A 24,990-nucleotide genomic window follows, 5' to 3' on the forward strand; every position below is an offset into this window, starting at 1 on the left:
TTAAGTTTAATCCTCTTCCTCCTCCTCCTCCTCCTCCTCTTCCCTCTCCTCCCCTGTCTTCAACCCTCTTTCTCTTCCCCTTCCTCCCTTCTGCCTCCTGTCCTCCCCCTACCTCTCTTCATATCTCCCTCCCCCGCCATTTTCTCCTTTTTACACCGCCAGGGCAAACCCTTTGGTGCGCCCCCTTTTACAAGGTTTGTTGCACCATAAACGAATTTCGCCGACCCCCATGCTGCTCCTTCATGCCTGCGTCGCTTTGCGTCGACTCTCGCACACTCACCTCTTCCTCCTTCTTCCTCTTCCTCCTCCTCATTCCTTCTCCATGTTCCTCCTTCCTCGACCTTCCTCCGCTTCCTCCCCTCCCTCTCATCCTTGACTTCTCTTGTTGTGACCTTTATTGACATCAGTTGCGCTCAGAACGTGATCTTGCGAGCGGTGGAGTTGGAGCTGGCGGGGGAGAACGTGAGGGTCCGTCTCAGGCTGAGCAGCTGCGGGGAGGTCAGGGTCACCCTCATAGAGACCTGATGCAGCCGTGCGATGCACTCGCTGACGTCCTTGAACACTCCTCCCTCCGCTCTCAGCACCTCGTCCGCCTCCTTCGCGCATGACGCTGCTTCGTACTCTCGTCCTATCCACAGCCCCTCGATGCCACTCTGGCACTTGCTCAGTGCCTGCAGCACGTTGACTGGCATCCGCACGAGCTTCGCATCCGGCAGCGCTCGGAGTTCGAACCCTCGCTTGCGCTTGGCGGCAGCTTCCTTGAGCAGGGACGAGGCCTTCTCGCTGACGAGGAACGCCTCCTCGTGCTGGTGCACCTGCGACAGGCACGTGCAGAGGTTGATCAGCTGCACGACAACAAGGGCCTTGCTCGAGCTCGACTCCAGCAGCCGGTTGCAGCTCTTGCCCAACAGGTTGGCTGCGTAGCCAGCCTGACCGAGGCAACAGAGCAAGAGCGGGTGCAGGAAGGCCTGGAAGGCGCGAAGGTCTTGGAACTCTTCCCTTGCAAACCCTCTCATGCCCCACAGGATCGAGTCGCTGATCTCAAGGCACTTGCCAGCCACCGCCATGTCCTCGTGCCCGGCCATCCCCTCTGGCCTGTGGCAGGCAGAGAAGATGATGCAGGAGAATAGGAGGGAGAGGGCGGCGACGTCTCTTGCTCGGTACAGGATTTCCTCCTCGTTCATCCACAGGGCCGTGTGCAGCATCCTTTGAATCTCCGCTCGAGCTTTCTCTATCGTCCTCAGCCCCTCCTTGGCTGTGCTGCTCTGCAACAACTGCTTGAGTTGGACGAACTCCGGCCGCCGCGGCTGCAAGAACTCAAAGGACTGGCAAGGGAACGCAGCGAGCATCAGGTAGTTCCGCAGAGGCCTCTGCTGCTGCTCCTTGCTAGAGTCGGAGATGATGGGGAGTATCCTGACCTTGCTCGGCCTGTCGCCGAGCTCGTGTTTGAGCGAGAAGAATGCCATGGCCTCGTTCGCACGGCTCGTCCTGATCTTGATCTTCTTCTCGTTCTCGGCCAGCATGGGAGACGCAGCCCTGTTGAGCGCGATGTGCGGCGGGAACCACCTCCCGAAGTTCCTCAGGCTCTCCTCCTTCATCTCCTCCTCAGTCTTCTCCTCGTGGTCATTCACCACGGCAGAGGCGCTGGAGCTGGTGGCTGACACGATCTGAGTGACTTTCTTGGGAGCCTCCTGCTTCAAGATGCCAAGCGCTCTCAACACTTCCTCCAGCGACACCATCGTGTGCCTCACCCGCCGCATGAAGATCGGCTGCTGGTACGAGTCCTCGTACGCGAGCGCAACCGATCGCTTCACTGCCTTCATAGCAGCGTCGTACTTCCTCTCGGCTATGAACCCGATACACAGGTTGTAGTTGCAGACAGCTGCGAGGTGCGAGGCGGAGCACCGGTAGCGCTGGTTGAGGTGTCGGGAGGAGCAGACGCTGGACCAGGAGAGCTGGTCTGCAGTGGAGCACCAGAGCTGGAGCTTCTGGATGGACTGATGGAGCAACTGGATCGACAGGCCGTAGTCGTCCAACTTGGAGTGGATGTAAGAGCACCATATATCGCAGTGGACTTCGATCAGAGAGTCTCGCACTTCGATCCCCGAGGCCATCTCCTTCACCTTGCCGACGGCCTTGAGCGCCAGGTCCATCCTGTCCACGAGGACGTAGTATCTGCAGAGGTTGTAGTAGGTGAGCTGACGGTACTCCAGCCTCTCCGTGATGCCGACGGAGAACGTGTCTGGACCTTCAGAGAGCTTCTCTGCGAACCTCAAGAGTTGGTACCCTGCTTCCCTTAGCACTTCGAGGCTCGAGTCCCTCTCCGTCTCCGAGAACTTGAACAGCAGCTCGGCTCCGTGAGCGTTGCAGAACGACAGGAGGGCGATGAGGAGGTCGTAGGCGTCGTCCTGGTTCAGGGAGACAACCTGCGAGGAAGTAGCTTCATCTGACCAAGATTTGCTGCACAACAAGGTCAGCAGGCAGGCAGCAGGATTTCAGCTCATCTACATCTTAGCGAAGGTGCTGTCGAAACTTCCGATACCCCCCAGCACCTGCACGGCCACACAAGGTCAGCTGGAGGTCAGCTGGAGGAAGGAGGGGGACCTCAACTTGGTCTCTGCGGAGTTGAAACTCGAGAGTCTCAAGGATCTGAGCGCTCCGCTCCAGCCTTGGGGTCTCCGACATGGGGAAGTGAGCAAGCCACCAGGTGGGAAAGACGCACTCGACCTTCCTCTGCGTCTCCTTGAAGGCGGCATACTTGTCTAGGGACTGCGAGTGCTGCGACAAGGTCTCGATCCACGCGCAGGCCTCCACGCGCATCAGCGACTCGATCACCTTCCTGAAGGCGAACTTTCCCACCCACCGCTGCATCACCCGGTTGGCCCGGACTCGCTTCTTGGCTCGCCGCAACGCCAGATACTTGCGGACGATACACTGAACCTTGACCACCAGCATCAGCACTCGCTTCGACTTGATCATCTTCCTCTTAGCTCGCATTCGCTTCCGCGCCGCATGGCAGAGGATCGCTTGTTTGATCACGTTGACATGCTTGAGAGTGCGAAGCCCCTCCATGACAGCTTTCGCTCGGTGCATCTTCCAGTGTGACAGGATCACCCCAGCAGCATGGTTCGATGCAGACATCGTCAGTCGTCGCATGAAACGAGCTTCCAGCACAGCCGTGTGACAGAGCCAAGCATACTTTATGGTGTCTGACGCAGTTGAAGCAAGCAAGCGTTCCTCCTCGTGTTTCAGCCTCTCCTTGTAATTCAGCTTTGATTGCTGATCTTGCCTCTTCTTCAGGTACCAGCTCTGCAACTTGGTAGCTTGAGCATGCCTCGTCTTTATCTCAGAGTACATCTGCTGGAAGACTTGGAGAGTAGCGTTGAAATCGTTGAGAAATCGCTTCATACCAGCTCTTTGGCCTTTGACTGACTTCGACGCAAACAAGAATCGAGTCGAGACTTTCTTATTCGTGTGCTTCCATCTTGTAGATTTGACTCTGATCGATCGAGCCAATCGCACTTCCCTGCTGACCTTGATGGCTTTCGCTCTTTGCTTCCGACGCCATGCAAGCTGGTTCCTAGCCGCATGACAACGCCAGGCAGACTGAAGTCTGACTGCAGATCCCTCCACATCGCGTGAAGCTGCTGCTTCTGTCGTTATTCCTGTGTGTCTTCCTGGAGGCCTTTTGACCTCTTGCGCAGCTGCTTCTCTCCCCCTCACTTCCCTAGCAACGTGAGAGCGCCAGGCACACTGCAAGACGGAAGCAGCTCTTGCTTCCTCAGCTCTTGCTTCCCCAGCTCTTGCTTCCTCAGCTCTTGCTTCCCCAGCTCCCTGCTCCTCTGCGCTCTCATTCTCAACCACTCGCTCTCCTTCATCCTCCTCCACATGCTTCGCTCCTCCTGCCACCACCAACCCTGCCTGCTTGGAAGAATCTTGCAGATTAGCTTCTTCCACTTCAGCCAAAGCATCTTTGCTCTCACTTTCGAGCGCCTTGTTCCCATCCGCCCAAGCAAGCTCATCGGTATCACTCGCCTCCATCTCCTCCGCCACCTCTGCCACCTCTGCGACCTCTGCCACCTCTGCGACCTCCTCCATCACCTGTTTACACTCCCCATCTGTTGATTCCTCCAACTTCACGGGCTCCTCCTCCTCATCCTCGTTTTCCAATATTGCTACCTTTGCAGAAGGCTCTCCAACATCTTCTACCTTGTCATCCTTTCCTCCCACGTCGTCGTTTGTTCCACACACGTCTGCTCCTTGCTCTGAGATTTCTCTGTTCCATTTCTCCATTTCGTTCTCATCCTGCATGTTTGCCTCTCCGTCGGGCTCCTTATTTGCCTCATCCTCTCCCTCTTCGTTGGCACCCTCGCTCACCTCATCCGCTATAATCTGGACAATATCCTCGTGCTCCCCTTGCTCCCCCTGCTCCCGCTGCTCCCCCTGCTCCCCCTGCTCCCCTTGCTCCCGTTGCTCCCGTTGCTCCCCTTGCTCCATATTTGTGGATTGCTCCCTCATCGCTGCTGACATCTTGTCTCGATCAATCATCTCATTGCCCTCCTCGCTGTCGTTTGCCTCCGCTCCTCCAGCTCCATCTTCCTCCTGGGGCTCCTGATCCACTGAGATCGCTTCCTGCCTTTGACTGGGTTCCTGACCTTCATCGACTGTCTTGAGCTCATTCACCACATGCAAATCTCTTTGCTTGTCTTCTTCCTGCCTCGCTCTGTTCTTTTCTTCTTCCTCTTCCTCCTCTTTTCTTTCCACTCCCTTCTCTTTCCCTCCCTGTTTCTCTTCCTCCTCCTCCTCCCCTTCTTCTTCCTTCCAAGTCGTAAGCTGGACATTGTCTGTTGTTACTGTAAGAGTCGACTCCTCATCATGAGCAGCAGACTCCAACCGCAGCGCATACAGCGACACCTCAAGCTTGTCGCTCACGTCAGCATAGAGCTGTACGAGGACTTCGGCGTCATCAGCATGAGATGAAGGGGCAGCCTGATCCTCATCTGACATCGGCTGAAGATCCTTTCTGTCGGTCTTGACCGGCTCCTCTATCTTGGTATCCATCGAGTGTTTCGCTCTCTCCTCCCCTTTCCTCGATGCTCCGTCAGATGCTTGCGGGAGGCTTTCTCCAGAAGAGTCATCATGAGCAGCAGACTCCAACCGCAGCACATACAGAGACACCTCAAGCTTGTCGCTCACGTCAGCATCGACCTGCACGAGAACATCGGCGTCATCAGCATGAGATGAAGATACAGCTTTGTTTGTGCGCTCAGTTTCCTGCTCCTCTACAGGCACTTTGCTTTGATGTTTCCCTTCCTGCCCCCGCTCTTTTCCGTCTCCCTTGGCCGCGCCTATCTTGGTACTCATCGAGTAATTTGCTATCCCCTCCCCTTCTTTTGACGCTCTCTCATATGCTTGATGGGGGTTCTCACGAACGGCTACTGCACCCGTTGACTCCTCATCAGCAGCAGCAGACTCCAACCGCAGCACATACAGAGACACCTCCAGGTTGTCGCTCACGTCAGCATCGACCTGTACGAGAACTTTGGCGTCATCGACGAGAGTCTTGCTACTTGCAATTGATTCCCAGGCAGTGCAATCGGCTGTTACGACTGCTTGTTCTTGGCCTGTGTGCTCAGAGCTACTGACTTGCGTCACAACTTTATCATCTTTGTTATCTCTTGTTCGGACTCTGACTCCTGATTCAGGTCCTTCTCTCACACTGTGCTTGATAGACTCCAAAAGCCTCAGAGCATCAGAATCGTCAATGCTGTGTAACAACTGCTGTCCCTCTTTCACGAGCTTGTGTACATCATGCAAAGAAGAATCGATTTGAGACTCCCTGCGCGAGTCCTCGGTAGCGACAATCTGAGAAAGTTCTGATTGCAATATATGATTGATCAAGGACTGCTGCATCGCCTCATGATATGTTCTCAACAGCATAGCATATAACGGATTGAAATGATTGATCGAGAACAGTGAGAACCAGAAATGGGAGAAGTCATTGTTGATTTCATCCTGTAGGAACCTTATTTCAACTTTTGCCATGCGTATCACATGCGAGCACAGGTAAAGTAAATTTCTTGAACGTTCTTGGCTCAATCCGAACGCAAACGCATTTAGAAGCAGGTGCACTGCAACCGGGCTTGACTGACATGACTGAACGAGATTCTTCAAGTCCAGAGAGGAGCTGTCTTTCAGCTGATGATCAATGATTTCAACCTCGGACTGTATCTCCTCTACCTTTCGCAACACTGTTTCCTTGATGACTTCGACCGCCGTTTCCTCCAGCTTGTCTCCGCTTGTCCAATTCAAACAGATGTCCGTGACCAGAAACAGAGTTAGGCCCGAGTTGGGCAGATGCCTGAACAAGGCTAAGAGCCTTTCATCGGCTGACATCTTCATCATGTGGTTCAAGACTCGGTGAGCATCTGCTATGCAATGATCTTTAGTCGTCTCAGCTGAGGTGAGAACGGCTCGGATCTCCTCTAGGACGATGTTTGATAGCATGGAGATCTCTGCGTTCTCTACTAGAGATTGAACGATTTGCCGTGCCGAATCAGCTGAAGCAAGCGAGAGCATCTTCTCTCCTTCTAAAAACAACTCGTGCAAAAGGTTATCAACCTCAGCATCATTTGATTTGCCCCTTGACAAATAGTTTTGAAACAATTCAATAGCCAAGGGATGTCCCTTGTTCGAAACTTGGTTGAAACGTTTCTGGATTTGTGTTGATATCAAATTCCATCGCTGATTCTTGTTGAGATTTGTTATCAGTTGATCCTTTTGGGCAGGAGAAGACCTAAAGAATGAGGAGTCCTTTTCTTGCAGCTCCTGTTCGATTATGACGTTCATCATCTCTAGAGTTTTGATTCCCAGGCATTTCTCGTATTCAAACAGGTTGGGCTTGAATCTCTGAGCATGAAAAAGCCTTTCAAGAATCACAGTCTGGCTCGTCACTTGCTCATCCATGTCTTGAGATTCCGAGTTGGTCAGCGCGCCGAGACTCAAGTCAATGTTCTTCAGTTTCTCAACAACGTTCATGTCAAGAACTTGGATTGCATTGTCAAAGCTGGTGTGGTACTGACTGTCTTGCTCAGGCTTTGACCTCGCAGCAGGTGAATTCTCAAGATCGCCATCGAAACTGAAATCAGAAAGATACCGCTTTGTAGTTCCATTCCAAACCTTTGAATGCAACTTGTTGATGTATCTCTCGACGTTCCTGCCATTGCCGCTGTTCTCCGACTCGTTTCTATCCGCATCCAACATGTTGGAGGTCAAGAGCCCAAGTGCAGTCAAGGTAGGTTCGAAATGGATCAACAGCATGCTTGCCCTTTGCAGGATGGCCTTGCAGAATCCAAGAACAACACAGAGTTTGGTGTGGAATTGATCTTTTGCCTGTGCTTCCACACTGTTTCTCACAAGTTTGTTGCTGTTTCCACAGTCAGGTGAAACGTCTATAAACTTATCACAAGAAATGAACATACCTGTCATACACTAGTTCAGCATCGATGTTCCCATCCGAATTGTATATGAATGCAACTCCGTGCTTCATGTCACAATTCCACTCAGCTGAAGTTTCCCTTGCATGCTCAGCGTCCAGCGACAGGGTTGCGCCCACACCATGTCTGTTGCATTCATGAAACTGACCAAAGAAGATGGATGCTTCATCGGCTTGGAGGAGGAGGCCGCAGCCATGGGGCTGAAGCAATCGTCAGCCATATCAACATCTGAGTGACGAAGCAACCACTTACCTCGTTCGCATTCCATTCTCCTTCATATCGATGCCCAGCTTTCCAGTGAAGAACTCCCACTCCCTTCTTGATCCCGTGGCTGAACTCTCCACAGAACCAAGATCTCTCGCTTTCATCGTCCTCTGTGTACAAAATTATCCCCAGCCCGTGCGGTTTTCCATCGTGCTGTAAGAAAGGTCAAAGACAGGACGTGAGGAATGGAGCGAGCCTCACCTGGCTCCCGAAGTACAAGCCTTCATCTACTTGCAGCGCGTCAATGTCTTGTGCCGATGTCAAGCTGAACACATCGAAGCATTTGTCGAGGGTAGACATTTACACTTCTTTGCTTCACCGCGGTCGTGAACGATTCCGCAATGAGATGATCAGCTCAAGTATCTCATCCCCGCGCCTCTCCTGCTCTGTTAGCCCTCCTCGCCTTCATCTCCCCTCCCAGCCTTCCCTCCCTCACACCCACGGTCGCCCTCCTTCATACGCCCATTTCAACAGCCGTTCCTACCGGTTGCCTGTACTAGTTTTACTTTGCTCCTCATACTGTAAAACTAAGAGGGAAAAAAAGTCCTGATCCTGTAGGCAAGGAGAGGAGAGTCTCCGGCATGCGCAAGCTCTGATGTGATCGTATGAGCTCGACTTGAATGCAGTCTAGAGCATGACGATGGCAAGGTAGCAAAGGTTGTGGGAAAACAGACATCTTTACTCAACGTGAGCATGAGCAGATCTGTCCGATCTGTGCTCTTCGATCCATCCCTCGATCATGTCTCGGAGGGCCTGTTGATACCAAAACATTTATCAGGCTGTGGTAGCAGCAGATGAGAGATCGCACGAGGTTCGGTGCCAGGTCCTCCATCTTGAATGGTTTCTTGGTCATGGGATCTTCACCTGTCATCAGTTTGAGTTTGATTTCTTCGAGGTCCAGCTCTTGCCGTTGCTGTTGGCGTGCCAGGTGACTATCGCTGCTCTCTCGTACGTGTGTCCGCTGACGCATACCTACCAGCATCTCAACGTTCCTGCCGGCAAGGGCCTATCTTACCATCGTAGGCTCCCGCATGATGTCATGAGTGATCTTACAGATGAAGGAATCCGGAACACTGACAACGCGCTCAAAGATGTCAACAGGAACATCCTGGGGAGAGGAGGAAGTCACGACTTGAGGAGACGCGCATCAGAATCGTTCACAATTGGAGGAGGCCAGTGCATCGGCCTTGGCGGTCCTTCATGGAGACTGCTTCCTGCAGGCCCATCAAGTTTTACGAGAGGATCATGGAACGCGCAGATCATCTCGATGCCAGCATTGTGAGCTTACCTTGCCCTCCCCCGCGGGCCTCGCCATGCCACCCAAACACGAAGGGGTTCATGGCGAAGTGCAGATGGTTCATTGGCGGGTCCTCGTTCCCACCACGGAAGAACCAGCGCAGAAACCTGTAAGTCCTTGAGAAAGGAAGCCTGGGTGAAGGTAAGAACCAATAAGAGGCCGCAGCTAAGCGCTACAATGTCATGTGGTAGTAAAGGTCCAAGTCGCACAGGACCCATGGAACCATCCTCCATATCGACGCATTCACATACCACAGCATCGCGGCTGCGAGGATCTGGGAAACTGTCTCCGCCCACAGATCATTCCAAAGAGCTTTGCACAACCATGTGATGATGAAATTCCCGTTGATCTGCTGCCTGGCCCTCTGAATCCTAGCTCGTACAAGTAGATACTCGTTTACTGCAGCTACCTGCTGACATTGTTAGCTCCATCGCAACAAGTGATCGTGTCGACCATGCATATTATCAAGACCAGATAACGATGATCGTCCCAGAAACCCAGCGCCTCTCTCATCAAAAGCACGTTCGGCAACATGTACAACATAACCCAGAAGCACACATGCGAGAACAGAGAGTCGTTGGATGCAAACAATCTTTCCAGGGCATCTTCTTGCTGGTACAAGTACAACCAGATCATCAGAGTCCTCGGCTGTTCGAGGATCGCTTTCTCCATGAGATAGACCATCTCACGGTGGCTGCTCCTGAACTCCCAGAAATCTCTGGGATGCTTTCGAGCCAGCGTTCTCAGATCCCTCACCGCCGCAGCAAACAGTCCTCGTGCTGCACCCTCCTCCTTGCCATCGAGCCCTAGCATTTCATAGTACTCCTCCGGGCTGTTGGCGACATGATGCAGCAAAAGGTTGCCGTCAATGCCGTTCAGAATGGCTCTCTCCGCTGCGCCTTTCATCCCTTTCTTCTCTTCAGGATCCTTCCCAAGGTCGGCGAGGAAATCAGCAACGTCCTGCGGACTCCATTCATGCACTCCATGCAACCTGCTGGCGTTCCGGTGAACATCTAGAGCAGGTAGGGGAAAGGTATCACCTTTCTCTTGCCATGACAGCATTGTCGCCCTTGGACGAGATGGGCAAGAGCCCTTGGTAGACAGCAAGCCGATGGAGGCTATAAACGACGACAGCCACGACCAACAGCCGCCAACCCCCTCGCTCTCTTGTAGCTCTCAGGTTGTTGTTCAAGGAGAAGTGGATGCCGAAGTTTGCATGACGATGACCATTCCCTTGTTGAGGTGGCTGCATGCGCTCGGGGCACGTGAGACACAATGAAAAAGAGATGGAACCCAGAGATTCGGAAGCTGCGGCAAGGTGGGAGAGAGGAAGGGGGTGAAAGGAGAGTGGAGACAAGAGGAAGGGGAAAGAAAGGGGAGGGAGAGAGCGGAGAAAAGTGGGTGTTGGGAACAACAAGGCTCTTTCAGTGTACGCCTTGGGAGAACTCTGCCATGGAAAGAAATTCGAGCAAACCTGATATAGGTCTGCCTCAGAGGTTGAGAAGCAATTTGAGAAGGACAGCAGGGACAATGGAATGTCACTCTCGGGATGCGATTCGCTGCCTAGTTCAACTCATCAGACACTGCTGCTTGTAACATGCAACCCCTTGCAACGAAGTGATTTTCCATATTCATTAAATCAACAATGAAGCCAGTGAATCGCTATTGCCTCTCATACTTACAATCAACATCCTAGCAACCACGAAACTATGTATAATTTGAGCAATTCTACAACCTAAAAAGCACCTTGTCACCATCACGTTACCCGAGATGGATCCAATTCTCAAACACTCTCTTGGTCTGACACTCATTGTAATGTGGCATATCGTCATCCTCATCCTCTCTGATGGGAATCCCCAAAGCACTTGCGATCAACCTGTAGATCATCCACAAAAACTCGAGAATCAATGCAAAGATGCATTTGCCGTCATCCATGACATGATTTTGACCGTCATCAAAGGTATTCAAAGAGCCCATATCAGGTTTGTACCCAACATGAAGTTGCAGCGATCTACGTTTCTGAATCCATGACTTCAGTTTCCGCTTCTTGAGCGATGTCATGCTATCGCATACACCCCTCCTCCTGCAGCAATCTCCTGAGTCGTAGAGAAGTTTCCGTGTTCGGGGCATCTTCTTGACTTCCTCTTGTAGTTGCACCCCAATGGTTCTGTTGTAGATAGCTCTGACTTTTTGTCGCTCGCGCTCCGTCTCAAAATCCGACAACGCTATTGGCGATTTCGAGCTTGAAATATTTGAACACTCGCCTATCATACAGTTGGATCTCTTGGAGTCTTCGGAAGCCGATGATATAGAAGACGAAGCTATTTCAGACCGTCTGAAGTGAATGGCGCTGTCCTGGTCTATCGGAAAAGGATTCGAATCAGAACAAACTTCAAACATCACCATAACACACGAAGCCCTGCCTATCCCGTCAACAACAGGGTATGCGTGAATATGACACATGATTTCTCTGCAATCGCTTGAGTATACCATGACCCAATCTTCGTGCTCAAATCCCGTTTGAATCCTTTTGAAGATATTTTTCCATGTTCCTGGATTGGTCCTTGGCCCTTGTATCATCCTGATCGAACTCCGCTCAGCTTGCTTCTTGCTGAATCCAAAAGTTGAGACGAACTGGTCATTGACGAATACCAGTCGACCAGGTTTCGAGGCGGTGATGACTGCCTTTGGTACATCGGCGTGAGACACGGCTTGGTACATGTGCATAGTGTCGCATCTCATCATGTACAAAACCGAAAATTTTCCATCGCCTGTTGTCATTTGCTTTGCTTTGATGTGTGCAAAGAGCTGCGAGCTATCGCTCTTGTACAACGAAGCGAACTGAACGCCGGGCCTCTTCTTGTCTGAGGCTCCGCATATGATCTCATGCATCTTGAGGAGGTCTGTCTGCGGCCCGTACATCAAACTACACCCCCTTCCTATCACCAGCTCGGAAGATGTCCAATTGAACATCTTCAGCCAACTCTCACTCACGTCAACAATCCGGAATGGGTATTCACGAGAGACTGTCAAGGTGCAATCCTTCAATTTGTCGTCGTCTAATAATTGTGGGCCAACTCTTGTTGTATATTGTTCATTGAAACCAGATTCATGGATGGAACTTGATGACTCTGAGGCTTCGGCTTCGCTGTGAGCCTCCACCATGATGGTTTGTTCGAGATCAGGCTACCTTAGGCCTTACAGTCAGTCAGTTGCAGATGCTGTTGAAGGGGGAAGATAGCGCAAAATGGTTCTAATATCAGTGCAGGGGGAGGGAGGAAGACGGGGTCGGAAGGCACCACTTAAGTAATCAAGATGAAATGGGGCCAGGGTGGTACCCCTCGTTATTTGAAACTAGGTTCGCACATAGTAAATCTCTTGTAAGGGTACCTGAGATACCCAGGCAGCCTCGGTGTCCCCGAAGGCAGATACACGGGGCCGGGAGGGTACCTATTTCTGATGGTGTCAGCATATCGAAGAACGCCACGATTCGGCATATCCTGTCAGCATCTGAAACGAAAAACTCTCTTTTTGGGCTTCATAGAGGACGGTACTTTCAACCATTGTGTTCAAAAAGCTCTATTTTCGATCGAGCCATATCCCTAGATTGCACCTGGTCAAAAAAAAAACTGAAGCTGAGTTCTCGAGGGGCGGTTGGGGGATGAGGGTACATTGTGGTGCTCGTTTCGGCATGGTCACAACGAAGATGGGTATGAGGGTGATGATATCAGCTGAGGTGGGCCCAGAGCAAGAATGAGAGGGGATGAGGGCCCTGATATGGGCAAGGCGTTGCTGAGAGTGAGGGGGATGAGTATTACGTTGGGGGATGAGGGTACTTCGCAGGTGGCGGGAAAATGCATCGTAGAGAGGGGATAGGAAAATGCCTCATGGCGTAGAGGAGAAAGGCGCAATGAGGCCTGAGCTAACAAGGGCTGATGGCAGCGGAGGGGTGCAGAGAGAAAGAAGAGACAAGGTGACAGTGGCAAGATGAAGGAGGGGAGAGAGTTGTGTGGCAACAAATGAAGCTGCAGTTCCCCTATGGCCCAGGACAGGGACAGGGGGAGAGTTCTTCTTTAGGTTTTACTGCTGTCAACATGAAAGTTGTCTCATGCCCGTGATGGTGCTCTGATGCGAATGCTTGAGGCAGAATGCCAAGGAAAAAGCGGGCTTCCATTGATCTCCCGGCCGCTTTCCCGAGCCCGCCAAAGAAGAAAGCAAGGGAGCAGCATTATCGAGGTAGATGGCGGTGGCGACATGAAATTGAAGGGCAGCTTGACGGGGTTCTTCAGATCTCCCTACTGTCTGGTCTACGTCAGCAGAAGAGCCTGGGGGTCAAGTGTTCAATTACAGGTGATGCCTCCATCGACATGTGGTATGTAGGGGTGTTCTGACTGACAACCTTGATAGACAAGAAGTGTTTTGGGATGCTTTGAAACAGTCGACTGTCAAGCCCAGTGGTGTGCTATGAGTCCTTTGCTCCACGATGTAAAGATGCTGGTGCAGGTGCACTGAAGAAGTGCCTCACTCTTCTGAAAACGATGATGAAGAGAAAAGGAGGACTCTACTTCTGCGATCCTGTGACATCATGGAAGAATGAGAGAATGAAAATCGATTAATTATGGTGTTTAGGTTGATCCTGAGGAGCTAGACCTTCCAGATTACTTTGATGTCATCGATCGACCCATGGATTTCGGGACAATACAGGTCGGATCCAACAAGTCGAATGCTCGCAATCTGTTCAAGCTGACGAGAACCTTTCGAGACAGAGTTGGATTGAGGAGGGTCTATATGAAAGAAGTGCAAGTCACTTGCCTCCATACAAGCAGGTCATTCAGATGTATCATTTTGACATGTCAGTGGATAACCTTTCTTCAGATCGACGAGGACGTGGAGCTCGTCTTCTCGAATGCGATGGTCTCAATCAGGACGCCCGCCCTTGATTTGTGGGAGTAAGCAAGCGATGCAGGTTTACAATCCTTCAAGCTCCGATGTCCACCAATGTGCTTCAAGCCTCCTTGCATATTGGAAACAACAGGTGACAATTGATTTGCAAACAGATATGTTTTTGCCCTTAGTTGCGAATATTCCCAATCCTCTGATACCCTTGTTTCTTTCTTTACAGTTTGCGAAGATTGAATCGGAAGAAGGAGCTTCGCAGATGACTGTCGTTCTCAACGGACAGGAAGGGAGTGAAATCCTTGCAAGCTCGCAGCATGTGATTGGTCGGGGATGTGGAGTAGGATCACCAGGGGATGGAGTTGGTCCCCCATCCAACATTGAGCTGGCGCAGAGGCACATCACTCATTTTTTTGTCATCTCTGAGACGGGAAAGGTGATCTCACCAGAAGAGCACAGCACCGAGCCCTCATCGTTTCTTGTTGGGGTTCTGCAGCGACCTGGGATGGAATCAAAATCCAAGGAGGAAGACAAGACGGTAGCTATTCCAATCAAGGAGATCTTTCTCCAGTACTTTCCTGAGCTCAACCAGAAGTCATGTCTATGGATAAGAGGTGCATTCGCCTGGTACAAGCTGGAAGAACCCTTGAGTCCTTATCGAGAAACTTTCCAAAAAGCACTTGTTCGTGTCAAGACTGGCGATCTGCTCAAGAACCTCCTTCTCAAGAACGCTAAAGCGGCATACGATCGAACCATCAGTGCAGTCTTGAAGAAAGCTGAATCATTCATGATTCTTCCGGGCTCCTCAGGAAGCAAGCAAAGATTCAAGGAAAAGCAGCTGCGTGCCCTTTTGATGAATGATGCTGCTTATCTCTCCCTCTGCGTGGACGATTTGATTGATTTGAATCCAAAAGCGAAACTATGGAAGATCATGAAGGGAATGGACGATGAAGCTTCGGATGTGCATGGAGCAGACCTGTTTGAGAAATACAAAGAACATCATGAGGTCAAACTTGAAGAAGGAGAGATGATGCAGGTGTGCACTGCTGTCTCGAGCATGTGCTTGCAAACAGAGTTGAACGATCTCCGGGAGAAGAAGAGATCGTTTCAGAAAGAATCGTTCATTGACAAAGAGATCAAAAGCACATTGGAAAGTGTCATAGGGAAGGTTGTCGATCTAAACGCCTTGCCAACAGGAACACCGATGTATGAAAATCTTGATTTTGAGGTCGTCAATTTGTGTCGCATAGTCTTGAATTTCTATGAAACATTCAGCTCAGCGCTCTTTCAATCGACAGAGATGCCTTCGACTGTTCTTCCCATCAAACTCATTGAAGGGATGAAATCTGAAATGCCATCATCCCTCGTAGAAAAACTCCACATTGGATTGATATCATTGCTGGTAGAAAGCCATTTTCCTAGACAGAACTATAGCCCGGTTGTTAATTCTGCTACTTGGCCCGAACACTTGCGCATTATCATGGAAGATATTCTGCTGAGACGCGCTCAGGCGATTTTGCAAGAACGTCGAGAAAATGGAGAAACAATATCTTTCCAGAGCACAGAGAACGAGTCTGTAGCAGATGATAAATCGGACGGAGACGGGAACAGTGATGATGTGCAAACAGCAGCTGAATCTGAGATCTTTGAGGAACAGGCTGATTCCAAGCTCTGCTTGCAATTCTGTTCCAGCATTCTCAGGGAAGAGATGGAAATCGTCGATCATTTGGGGAAGTCTTGTTATTCTACGATGCCGGTGCTCATGCGATGGCGAGCGCTCAATTGGCTTTGCACGACTGTTTCTGAGCTTGAGGGCTCTACGATCAGAGACGAGATTGAGAGACGCATAACAGCCAGCAAGCTGCTCGAGCGTCTGCAAGGGATGCAGGACATGAAGCAGATAGAGCTCATGTCACCGGAGATGAGAATGCTCCTCTTCGCCCTCAACATTGTCCTCGTCGAGGATGCGAGGTATTACGGATGGTTTTCATGCCCTGTCGAGCCAGACAGGGCGGGGCTGAAAGATTACCTCAACGTGGTGAAAGTCCCCATGGACCTGGGGACTGTTCTCAACAAGATACTCGCTAACGAGTATGAATCGCACGGGTCTGCAATGCGGGATATTCGACAGGTTTGGTCCAATGCAAGGCTCTATCACGGGAAGGGGGCTCCTGTAACGAAGGCAGCCGATCACCTGGAAACGACCTTTGAAGATTGCCTCAAGGCGGCTAGAAATGGATCCATCGATTGGACAGGTTTGTGAAAGTTGTTCCAAGGATGCGATTGACGGTTGCTTCAGAGATTCGATTCAACTCTGAGAGGATGCAAGCATCTCGAATCAGGAGGGACCCAATTGGAGCAGATAGATTCGGGCGAGAGTACTTTTGGGACCGCAAGAAGTTGGTGGCAGAGATAACAGAAGGTGCTTCCTTCTTGGAAAATTTGGGGTTCGGAAGGATCAGCTTTTATCACTCCTTGGAAGAACTGGGAAAGTTGTCCGATTGCATGGATCCTAAGGTAGACTTGCATTGACATGACATGAGATTATTGACTTGAACAGATTCAATCAGAAAAGAATTTGCAGGATTGGATTCAGGTGAGGGGATCTTGGTTCAACGCTTTTGAGTTGTAACAAGCCCTGCCAGGCTAACAGGGAGCTTTTCAAGGGCATGAGCAAAGACTCAATTGTGGCTGAATGGCAGAAATCAAGCATGAATGGAACGGATCATGCAAAAACTTTCTGTGATCTCATGGTCGAACAAGTCTTCGATGTGAGGAGAAGTATCATGTCAATCCCACAGCATCGAACTCTGCTGAAATGCGCAAGGAATCTTGACAAAATCATGGGCTGTGACAAAGGTGACAAGCAGAAGTACGAGGAAAAGTGTGTGTCTGTTGCCAAGAAATTCCTGCTTGACGCTGAGGAAATTCTTCTTGAACGTGGGGCATTCTCAACACATTGGCGGGATAAGAGAAGGCCTGGGTTTCGAGAAAGTGTGAATTCGGCCATGACATCTGCAGTTCTCAGTTTACAGGTGAAATAGCCTCTTCATTGCTGTCAATTGACTTGTTCTGTTTTGCACAGATGCATTATTTTCGGGATTTCGGGCTGGATCTTATCTTGACCTTCTCTACCAGGTTTAGAGCGTTTTATCCTTGCTCGCAAGAATGATTCCGTTTCAGGGAGTTGAATAAGAGCTCATGGCAACGACAGCGCAAGGGGAAAATCTTTTGCCCGTCGCCGTTACAGGAAGTCTAGTAAGTCGATATCCTCGAGGGTTAAGTGGAGCTCTTACCAAACAAACCAGCTATGTGAGAAACGGGCATGAGGAGCATATACAGAAGTATGGCAAGAATGCATGGGATGAAGATTTGAGGCCTAAGAAAGTAGAACGCTGTCAGGTCCTTATTCTGTTTCTCCTGTCCTCCCCTCAGCCGGAATCTCAGGTGGAAGATGTTAAGTACTTCGAAGGGAAAGACAAAGACGAATGGCCTTTTGCCGTCATAACGTTGCGATCCCTTGAGACCGAAGACGAAACGTTAGAGGGCCAACCCCCCGAGGGTGAGGTCTTCCACCTGACTCTGCATTGCGGGCATTCGCTACCTGAGCTGCTGGTGGACGCGCGGGTCTTTCAGAGGTTTCCCCACGCTCCTGGTCGCCTGTCTGACACAGTCATAGGAGTTTGAGACCATGGAAAGAAGGAGAGAAGGTCAAGATGTGGTTTTCAAACGAGGACCAGACGGGTGGGCACTACTACCTTGGCACTTTCCTCTCACAGGTGGGCATGTGATCAGGCGATTGTTGTTGGTGACGTGGCTTCAGCACGTGGGAGAGGACGAAGACGTTTGGAACTCCATCACTGTCCAGTGGGATGATGGAGAAGAGATGCAGGTAAGTGGCTTTTCAACGCCAACGTGCGTTGAGTCATGGGGCCATGTAGGTTTGCCCGTGGGAGCTCTTGAGAGAGGGAGATCAAGACATGGACGTGGATGCGCAGGAATTCACTGAGAGGATTCCATTCCAGGTTTGGGTTGACGTTTGTGGGGGCAGTGTGAGAAATGAAGTTCGTTCCAGGGAGGCAAGAACATAGTCAAAATCAAGTTGAACAAAGAGAACTGAGGGCGACATTCTATCTGTGCACAAGTTTTAACAAAGGCGTCGGGGAAACAATGATTGCAGCTACAACGAAGGGGCTATACCACCTCTAGCTCCTGACAAGCCACACGGCCCAACTTCCCCTTGTGCTGGAGAGGAACTGATGAAAAAACGTGGCAACGCCCCAAAGGGAGGAATCTTGACAAAACTTGAGTCTGAAAGAATAGCATACAGGAGAGTAAAAGGATCAAGACGCCGAGGAGTATGACCAGCCTGTCACCTCCGTTCACATACAAACTGATCAGAACCGCCCCTGTAGAGAATCCTGCAGCAAGGAGGCTGAAGATCAAGACGTCCTTCAAGCACTTGGCTTCCTCTGTTGAGGCACAGGCGACTGCTGAGCTTGCAAGCAGCGACCGCCTGTCACTGTCAGGTATGCTGAACTCAGGCTGCAGCATCGGGCATGGGCCAGCCTGATGAGCTCGGGAGACGAGGATCTTGATGGGGGCAGGAGGCGGAGAACTCGGCAGGTCGGAGAAATCACCAGCGATACACTCTAGGATGACTTCAAGGTGGCGCTTCTGGTGCGGAGTCGCGATGAATCGACTACCATCATCCACCAACACAAGGGCTGATTCATGGTGCTTCGACGCGAGGAATTCCTGGATGGAGACGTCGTGGTCTGCCGGGAGAACAATGCTGTCGTGCTTGTACAAGATCTTCAACCTTCTGCCTCTGGTAAGATAGTTCTTCTTGTGAGACCTCTTGATCTTCTTGATCCCCCGAGACCTCAACTCTCTCATCCTCCTCTTCTTCACGCCATTTCCGTCGTCCCTCACAACGTCAGTGTCCTGAAGTGCATTTTGCCATGGTGCCGAGGGTTTGAATTTTGAAATTTTGGACCTCATAGTGTAAATTTGAAATTTTATAACATTGTTTCTTTTTTGCTGATTCCTTCCGGAGTCCGAACTTCTTTAATAATCAAAGTTAAGTTAATCCTGCCAACTGCTGTCCCCCAAACTTAAACTGATACAGTTTTAAGTTTGGGGGACAGCAGTCGGCAGGAATAGGTTTGGTTCTCGCTGTCTTTTCTCTTCTCGCCGTTTGGCCTGTGCGACAGTGTCAGGGTCAAGCCTCCTCGACTCTCCTGATTGTCCTCGTACTGATTTTTAACTTAACTTTGAGTAAAGAAAAGATACCGTGACCTTCACTTAAAACTGCGCGCTGTACGGTCGCAGGACCATTCCCCCGACTCGACTCTAATAGCCTAGTAGCTCGGAATTTGCCCCGCGGCACGGCCCGCCGGGTCCGCACTGCCGGCGGCAGCTGCCCCGGGCCGGGCAGGCCCGGCCGGCAACCGGGACCGTCAGGGACTCCGAGTCCGGAGTCCGGTGACTGCCACCGTGACTGACTCAGTCAGTTGATCTTGACCATGCCATAGGTCACTCAGTAGCCTGAGCCTGGACTCCCGCGGGCACTGTGGCCGGGCCGCCATACCGTGTACCGTCTCAATACCGGCCGCGGCGCACCGTGACTTACCAGGCTGAGTGCTGCCGGGAAAACTTTGGCACCGGTGACCGGGGAGTCCCTGGGCCCGGCCGGGCGGTGTCAGATCCTCATCCCCGCTCTTGCAATTGCACGTGTAGTATGAGAAAGAGCTTCGGGATGACGAAGGAGGGAGGAAAAGGGGAGGAAGGGAGGCGAAGAGGAGAAGAAGAGAAGGAAAGAAGGCACACTGGTGCATCAGAAGGTAAACATAACAACAACAAGATGAAAACGAACAACAACAACAACAACAACAACAACAACAACAACAACAAGAACCATGCGGGCAAGAGCAAGAAAAGTCCGAAAATCGACAGCGCCCCAAAAAGCTCCATGGACAAGGTCAAGTTTCACATATACAAGCAAACAGGTAGTTTTGATGACAAGACTCCTCTAATCCCCAAGAAATTCCGAAAGCCGAAAAATCATGACGACAAGGCTGAAAATGACCAGGAGAAACAGGGCGAAGGGGAGAAGGAGAAGGAGGAGAAGAAGGAAGAGGCAGAGGCAGAAGAGAAACAGGGCTCTCCCATCTCCATGGCTCAGATAGCACAGAGAATGCAAGGAGACCCTACTGAGGCAGACTTCTTGAACTTGTCCAAGATGGGAATCTCCGAGCTACCTGATCTCTCAAGCTGCACCAACCTAAAGAGACTGGACCTTACAGATAACGCGATCTCATCCTTGAAAGAGATATCGGACTGCAAGGAGATCAACTGGCTGTCTTTGAAGGACAACAAAGTGACAGACCTCACTCCCATCCGTAGGATGAGGAAGATGGACGTTCTTACGCTGTCTAGCAACATGATCGAGATATTGGATCCCATCGCCTCGATGAACAAACTCAAGGCCCTGATCGCCAACAACAACAGGGTCTCTTCGTTCTCCGGTCTTTCAGGTAGATGACGGACGTGAAGGATGGGTGGAGGCTGGTTGATGCTGTGGTGAAGGTTTGGTCAACGTCACCACTCTCGTTCTTTCGCACAATCTGATCAGCGAGATCGATGGGATCTCGGGCCTGAAGAACCTCAAGAAGCTCTCGCTTGCGCACAACCAGATCAGAGTAATCCCAGACATGCGGCATCACCCGCTGCTTGAAGAGGTATCCCAGCGATCTTCCTTCCATGATGGGGCTGGCACTCGTGATCGAACGACTGATGCGCTACAACATGACTGCACCTCACTCACTTTCTTGACTTCTCTCGATTGCCTCGCAGCACTCCCTCTCTTTGTTCCGAGCTCATCGTCTCTGCAGTTGCGTCTGAATGACAACAAGATCCAACGAGTCCCGGAAACCATCGACCGCAACCCTTGTCTCAAGTTGATGGACCTGGTTGACTGTCTCCCATGTTGTCAACTCGCTGATGCTGGGCCAACCTCAGGGAAAGAATCGTCTGTACGACATTGGCGATCTTTTCAGGCTAGGACAATGTAGAAAGATAATCAATCTCAACCTTCTTGGTAGAAATCTTATCTCTCTTTCTAACACTCACCCTTCTCTTCCTTCCCTCCCTCCCTCCCTCCCTCCCTCCCTCCCTCCCTCCCTCCCTCCCTCCCTCCCTTCCCCCCTCCCTCTCTTGTCCCGCTCCCACCTTTCAATTTTATTCTCGTCTGACTGTCATGTTTGCAGGAAACACAAGGTTGTGTTCCCAGGAGGGATACAGAGAAAAGGCATTGAAGTGCTTGCCGGACCTTGTAATTTTTGACGGGAAGAAAGTGAGTGACGCGCTGTCAGTGAGATGTCGATTGACGCCGGCGTGAAGGTGATAGAAGATGAATCTAAGAAGAAGCGAGTGAGAAAGAACCATGACCCCAATCGCTCGAAAAAGGTTCGCAGATTCCACTCCGGACCTGATCCCTGATTGCTGTGAAAGGGGAAGGAACAGAGCGAGACGAAGGAGGAGGAGGAGGAGGAGGAGGGGAAAGAGGAGGAAGTGGAGGCTGATAAGACGGAGAAGGCTAGCAAGAAGGGTGGAAAAGCAGAGCAGCGCAAGGAGAGTTCGAAAGGGAAACAACCTACAAAAGCTGGCGATGCCAAGTCGGAGACGAGGAGCGAGAAGAAGAGGAAGCGTCCGTCCAAACCTGAGGAGGAAGCCGAGGAGCAGGAGGGGAGCAAGGGCAGGCAAAAGAAACGAGATCACGACACGATGACGAGCCAGAGCAAGGAGAAGAACCCCTTCGATCTCGTTCTGCAGAAGAAGCAGAAGACGACGAGCAAGGAGGGCAAGGAGGTAAAGGAGCTGGGGGATGGCTGGGAGAACCCAAAGGCGCACAAGGGGCAAGACAAACCCGGGGAGAAGAACGAGGAGGAGATGGCGGGTGATTCTTTTCGCGATATCTCTCTTGTTCATCTTGACATGTGCTGCAGAGAGGAATGAGGGAGGGAACACAAACGACAGCCAACACTCAGGCGTCGTCGAGATCAAAACATTCCAAGGGGCTGCTAAGGTGAGGACAACTCCCTGACGAGCTTCACTTCCCCTTGTTCTCGTCAAACTCGTCGTCTTCCTCTCCCTTCCAACTATCGCTTCCGCTTCTCTTGTCTCAGCCTCTTTGTGTTTCCCTTTGCCTCTCCTTTTCTCTCCATCCATTCTCATCGACTCTTTCACAGGTTGCCAAGGCAGAGCCAGCAAAGGCGAGCAAGAAGAAGTTTGTTGACCTAGAAGCTCGTCAAGACTTTTTGACCAAGACGGAGGAAGTAGGGATGGGAGGAGACTCATCATGGGATTAAGACTCTCTTGTATAACTTTACAACCCTCCCCATCCCCTCAGCACACCGCCTGTTATTCTCCCTCCCGCTCCCCCTCCCCGTCCTCCTCTCGCTCCTCCTACTCTCCTCCTCCTCTTCCTCCCGCAAGAGTAAGAATATATCAGTGGCCCCCGGAACTCTTGGCATTGGGGAGGAAGACGCTCTTCAGCTCGTCATAGATCACCAGCACAAGAGCGCTTCCTATCGCCCTCACGGAGTTGGCGAACGCGCCCTTGTACAGCAGAGCCACTCCTCCTTGCTTCAGCGTGTGCTGCAGGCAACCCCATGACGTGGTGTACAGTTTGTCGCTCCTCCCGCTCATCATCATCATGTTGCGACGGATGGTATCCAGCGGGTACGCGCACAGGGCAGAGAAGATGTCGATAGTTAGCGCCATGCCGAACTTGGTGACCACTGCTCCGACCGAGTGCGCGTTTGCCCCCTGCCCGACCCCCATGATGGGCATCACGTAGACCTTACTGAAGTCGTAGAGCCCGAAGTAGCCGGCCCGGTACACGATGATCCCGGCGACTGAGGGCCCGTAGCCCCGATACAGCCCGCGGATCCCGTCAGACTTCACCGTCTTGGACATACAGTCCGCGATCCCATTGAACTTCCTGGCTGGACCCTTGCCAGCTGCCGCGCCCGCCGCTCCATGGGCGACGCCGGTGTCGGCAGCGAGGCGAGTGTAGGTGAACTCGAGGGGGTAGCTCACTGTAAGCGCCGTAGCCCCTGCTGCTCCTCCTGCAGCCAAGTAGCCCATGAACCAGCGGGTGAAGCCTACCTCCTCCCGGGGGCGCACGAAGAGCTTCTGGTAGCGCTCCTTGAAGGCAAAGTTCATCGCCTGCGTCGGGAAGTACCGCAGGCAGTTGGATAGATTGCCTCTCCACAGAGCAAGCACTCCCTGGCAAGATCGTGAGTCGGAGGTGCGAGGATACGAGGGGTGGGGGAGGATAAGCGCTGGGAAGGGAGGGGGGAGGGAGGGTGAACGTGCGTCTGAGGGAAGGAGGCAAGAATGGGGCGAGAATGAAGAGAAGATGGCGGCGGGAGAGGAGGATTGCTCCTGTCTACCTGCTCCTTGGGGACTTTGAAGAGAGCGTCGACCATGCCCTTGTACTTCTGGCCCTCAGCATTGAGCGACCCGACTTGCAACAAGATCTTGACTCTCTCCAGCGGGGCGCAGGTTGTCTTGGCGATGACGCCACTGGTCCCTGCGCACCATGAGCCGTCACTTGCCTGCGAGAGCGAAGAAGGATAAGTCACCTCCGAGCACAAGATCCTGCAAGAAGCGAAGAGGTTTGTTCTCAGCCATGTCTGATCCAGCAATGATTGTTGCTGGCATGAAGAAAGTCAGTGTCATGGTAAGTGATGTCGTTTGTCTTTGAGCTTTGAGGTCCCGTTCCTTGTACACTTCTGTCTTTATTCTGCGTGCCATCCTTTCCGCTGCTCTTCATACTGCTCCACTCTCCCTCTCCTATCTCCCATCGCCTTTCGCCTGATCTTCCTCTACCTTCCTCCCTACCTCCCCTCCTCCTCCCTACCTCCCCCTATCTCACCCCCACTCTTTGCCTCTCCTCCCTCCCTCCCTCCCTCCCTCCCTCCTTCCGCCTGCTCTCAACAGCGCACGCGCATGTCTAGAGGTCACTAGGCCTCACATACGGGGGGTCGGGGTACTCAACATAACATATCTCACCCCTCATTATCGTATACAAATGTAGGGGTGAAATCAATAGAGACTGGGTGGGGGGTTATCAGATTGGTGTATTGCAGCTCATAACCCTATTTTGCGCAACATCCCGACCGGGGCCGGGCCAACGGTGCCACGGTCACTGAGATGAGAGTGTCGACCGGGGATCGCCCGGCGGCTGCAGGGCCGGGCCTGCCGATCGAGATCGTACGGTACCTTAGGTGCAGTGGGCCGCCGGGCCCGGGAGTCCCCCGATGATCCGATCTGACCGGGCCGGGGCGAGACGCCGTGTGAGTAAAGGATATTACTAGGAGTACTCAGACTAGTTTACAAACACTACTCTCTTACTGGAGCTTTAGGACGAGACGCGATCTGAGTCGAGGAGTCAGAGGAGCATGAGGGAAAACTTGTGAAAGAGGAGGGGAGAATGGGAGGGAAAGAGAGAGGAGAGGGAAGGAAGGCAACTAGAACAGAGGAAGGGAGAAGTCGGTGCAGCAAGAGAGATGTTGGTGTTGGGAGGGCATCACCTTCATCAGAGCATTCTTCTTGCTCTTGCTAGTGGTGGGGAGGGCGATGGGATCAATCATTTTGCCAGTCTTGATTTGAACCTGCAAGTACCGCAAGTGAGACTAGAAGAGGAGGAAGACGAGGAGGGGGACCAAGTGCGGGGGGTGGAGGATGCGATGACAAGGGAGAGAGGAGGCAGGAGCAGAGGCAGGAGCAGGAGCAGGAGCAGGATGAGGGAGGTTTTCCAGTCTGACTGACCGTCTTCTGGATCATCTTCTTGTGCATGTTGGCAGTGTTCCAGTCCGGTCCGAGTGGCTGCAGGAAAGATTTTAACTCCCACCACCACCATCATCATCATCATCATCATCATCATCATCATCATCATCATCATCATCATCATCATCATCATCATCATCATCATCATCATCATCATCATCATCATCATCATCATCA

At 51.8% G+C, this 24,990-nt stretch overlaps 8 protein-coding genes across 8 annotated transcripts in view; 2 read left to right on the forward strand and 6 right to left on the reverse strand.

Moving 5' to 3' along the window:
- Nucleotides 1-379: 379 nt before the first annotated feature.
- GUITHDRAFT_153930 (hypothetical protein) lies at nt 380-1,101 on the reverse strand. The gene has a single exon (XM_005828045.1). It carries the CDS (start codon nt 1,083-1,085, stop codon nt 414-416), a length of 672 nt encoding a protein of 223 aa, XP_005828102.1. The 5' UTR covers nt 1,086-1,101; the 3' UTR covers nt 380-413.
- A 7,337-nt stretch (nt 1,102-8,438) lies between these two features.
- GUITHDRAFT_112856 (hypothetical protein) lies at nt 8,439-10,309 on the reverse strand (the record flags this gene model as incomplete). The annotated part of the gene is made up of 8 exons (XM_005828046.1): nt 8,439-8,513; nt 8,569-8,673; nt 8,776-8,868; nt 8,922-8,974; nt 9,049-9,188; nt 9,234-9,466; nt 9,529-10,048; nt 10,098-10,309. The coding sequence occupies 8 exons, from the start codon at nt 10,307-10,309 to the stop codon at nt 8,439-8,441; spliced, it is 1,431 nt and encodes a 476-aa protein (XP_005828103.1).
- Nucleotides 10,310-10,818: 509 nt separating this feature from the next.
- On the reverse strand, nt 10,819-12,030 carry GUITHDRAFT_112857 (hypothetical protein; the record flags this gene model as incomplete). Its single annotated transcript, XM_005828047.1, has 1 exon — nt 10,819-12,030. One exon carries the CDS (start codon nt 12,028-12,030, stop codon nt 10,819-10,821), a length of 1,212 nt encoding a protein of 403 aa, XP_005828104.1.
- Nucleotides 12,031-15,949: 3,919 nt separating this feature from the next.
- On the forward strand, nt 15,950-16,162 carry GUITHDRAFT_49431 (hypothetical protein; the record flags this gene model as incomplete). The annotated part of the gene is made up of 1 exon (XM_005828048.1): nt 15,950-16,162. A coding segment is annotated over one exon (213 nt), but the record flags the coding sequence as incomplete, so codon positions are not given.
- A 1,927-nt stretch (nt 16,163-18,089) lies between these two features.
- Nucleotides 18,090-18,915, reverse strand: GUITHDRAFT_153931 (hypothetical protein). Its single transcript, XM_005828049.1, has one exon. The coding sequence runs from the start codon at nt 18,850-18,852 to the stop codon at nt 18,148-18,150; it is 705 nt and encodes a 234-aa protein (XP_005828106.1). The 5' UTR covers nt 18,853-18,915; the 3' UTR covers nt 18,090-18,147.
- Nucleotides 18,916-20,152: 1,237 nt separating this feature from the next.
- GUITHDRAFT_75031 (hypothetical protein) lies at nt 20,153-21,029 on the forward strand (the record flags this gene model as incomplete). The annotated part of the gene is made up of 3 exons (XM_005828050.1): nt 20,153-20,492; nt 20,545-20,696; nt 20,850-21,029. The coding sequence occupies 3 exons, from the start codon at nt 20,153-20,155 to the stop codon at nt 21,027-21,029; spliced, it is 672 nt and encodes a 223-aa protein (XP_005828107.1).
- Nucleotides 21,030-22,464: 1,435 nt separating this feature from the next.
- GUITHDRAFT_158243 (hypothetical protein) lies at nt 22,465-23,655 on the reverse strand (the record flags this gene model as incomplete). The annotated part of the gene is made up of 3 exons (XM_005828051.1): nt 22,465-23,247; nt 23,415-23,554; nt 23,607-23,655. 3 exons carry the CDS (start codon nt 23,653-23,655, stop codon nt 22,465-22,467), a joined length of 972 nt encoding a protein of 323 aa, XP_005828108.1.
- A 711-nt stretch (nt 23,656-24,366) lies between these two features.
- Nucleotides 24,367-24,990, reverse strand: part of GUITHDRAFT_112862 (hypothetical protein) — a gene marked incomplete at both ends in the record, with an annotated part of 4,034 nt that continues 3,410 nt past the window's right edge. Inside the window, 3 exons of the mRNA XM_005828052.1 lie at nt 24,367-24,402; nt 24,558-24,638; nt 24,796-24,852. Of these exons, the coding sequence (XP_005828109.1) occupies nt 24,367-24,402; nt 24,558-24,638; nt 24,796-24,852 (174 nt within the window). The remainder of the gene's footprint in view (nt 24,403-24,557; nt 24,639-24,795; nt 24,853-24,990) is intronic.

The sequence above is a fragment of the Guillardia theta genome (assembly GCF_000315625.1).
Source record: "Guillardia theta CCMP2712 unplaced genomic scaffold GUITHscaffold_62, whole genome shotgun sequence".
NCBI classification, from domain to species: domain Eukaryota; class Cryptophyceae; order Pyrenomonadales; family Geminigeraceae; genus Guillardia; species Guillardia theta.

What these genes read in the sequence shown, in the direction of transcription:
- GUITHDRAFT_153930 (XM_005828045.1), bottom strand. Translation starts at nt 1,085, where the DNA reads ATGGCCGGGCACGAGGACATGGCGGTGGCTGGCAAGTGCCTTGAGATC.
- GUITHDRAFT_153931 (XM_005828049.1), bottom strand. Translation starts at nt 18,852, where the DNA reads ATGAGAGAGTTGAGGTCTCGGGGGATCAAGAAGATCAAGAGGTCTCAC.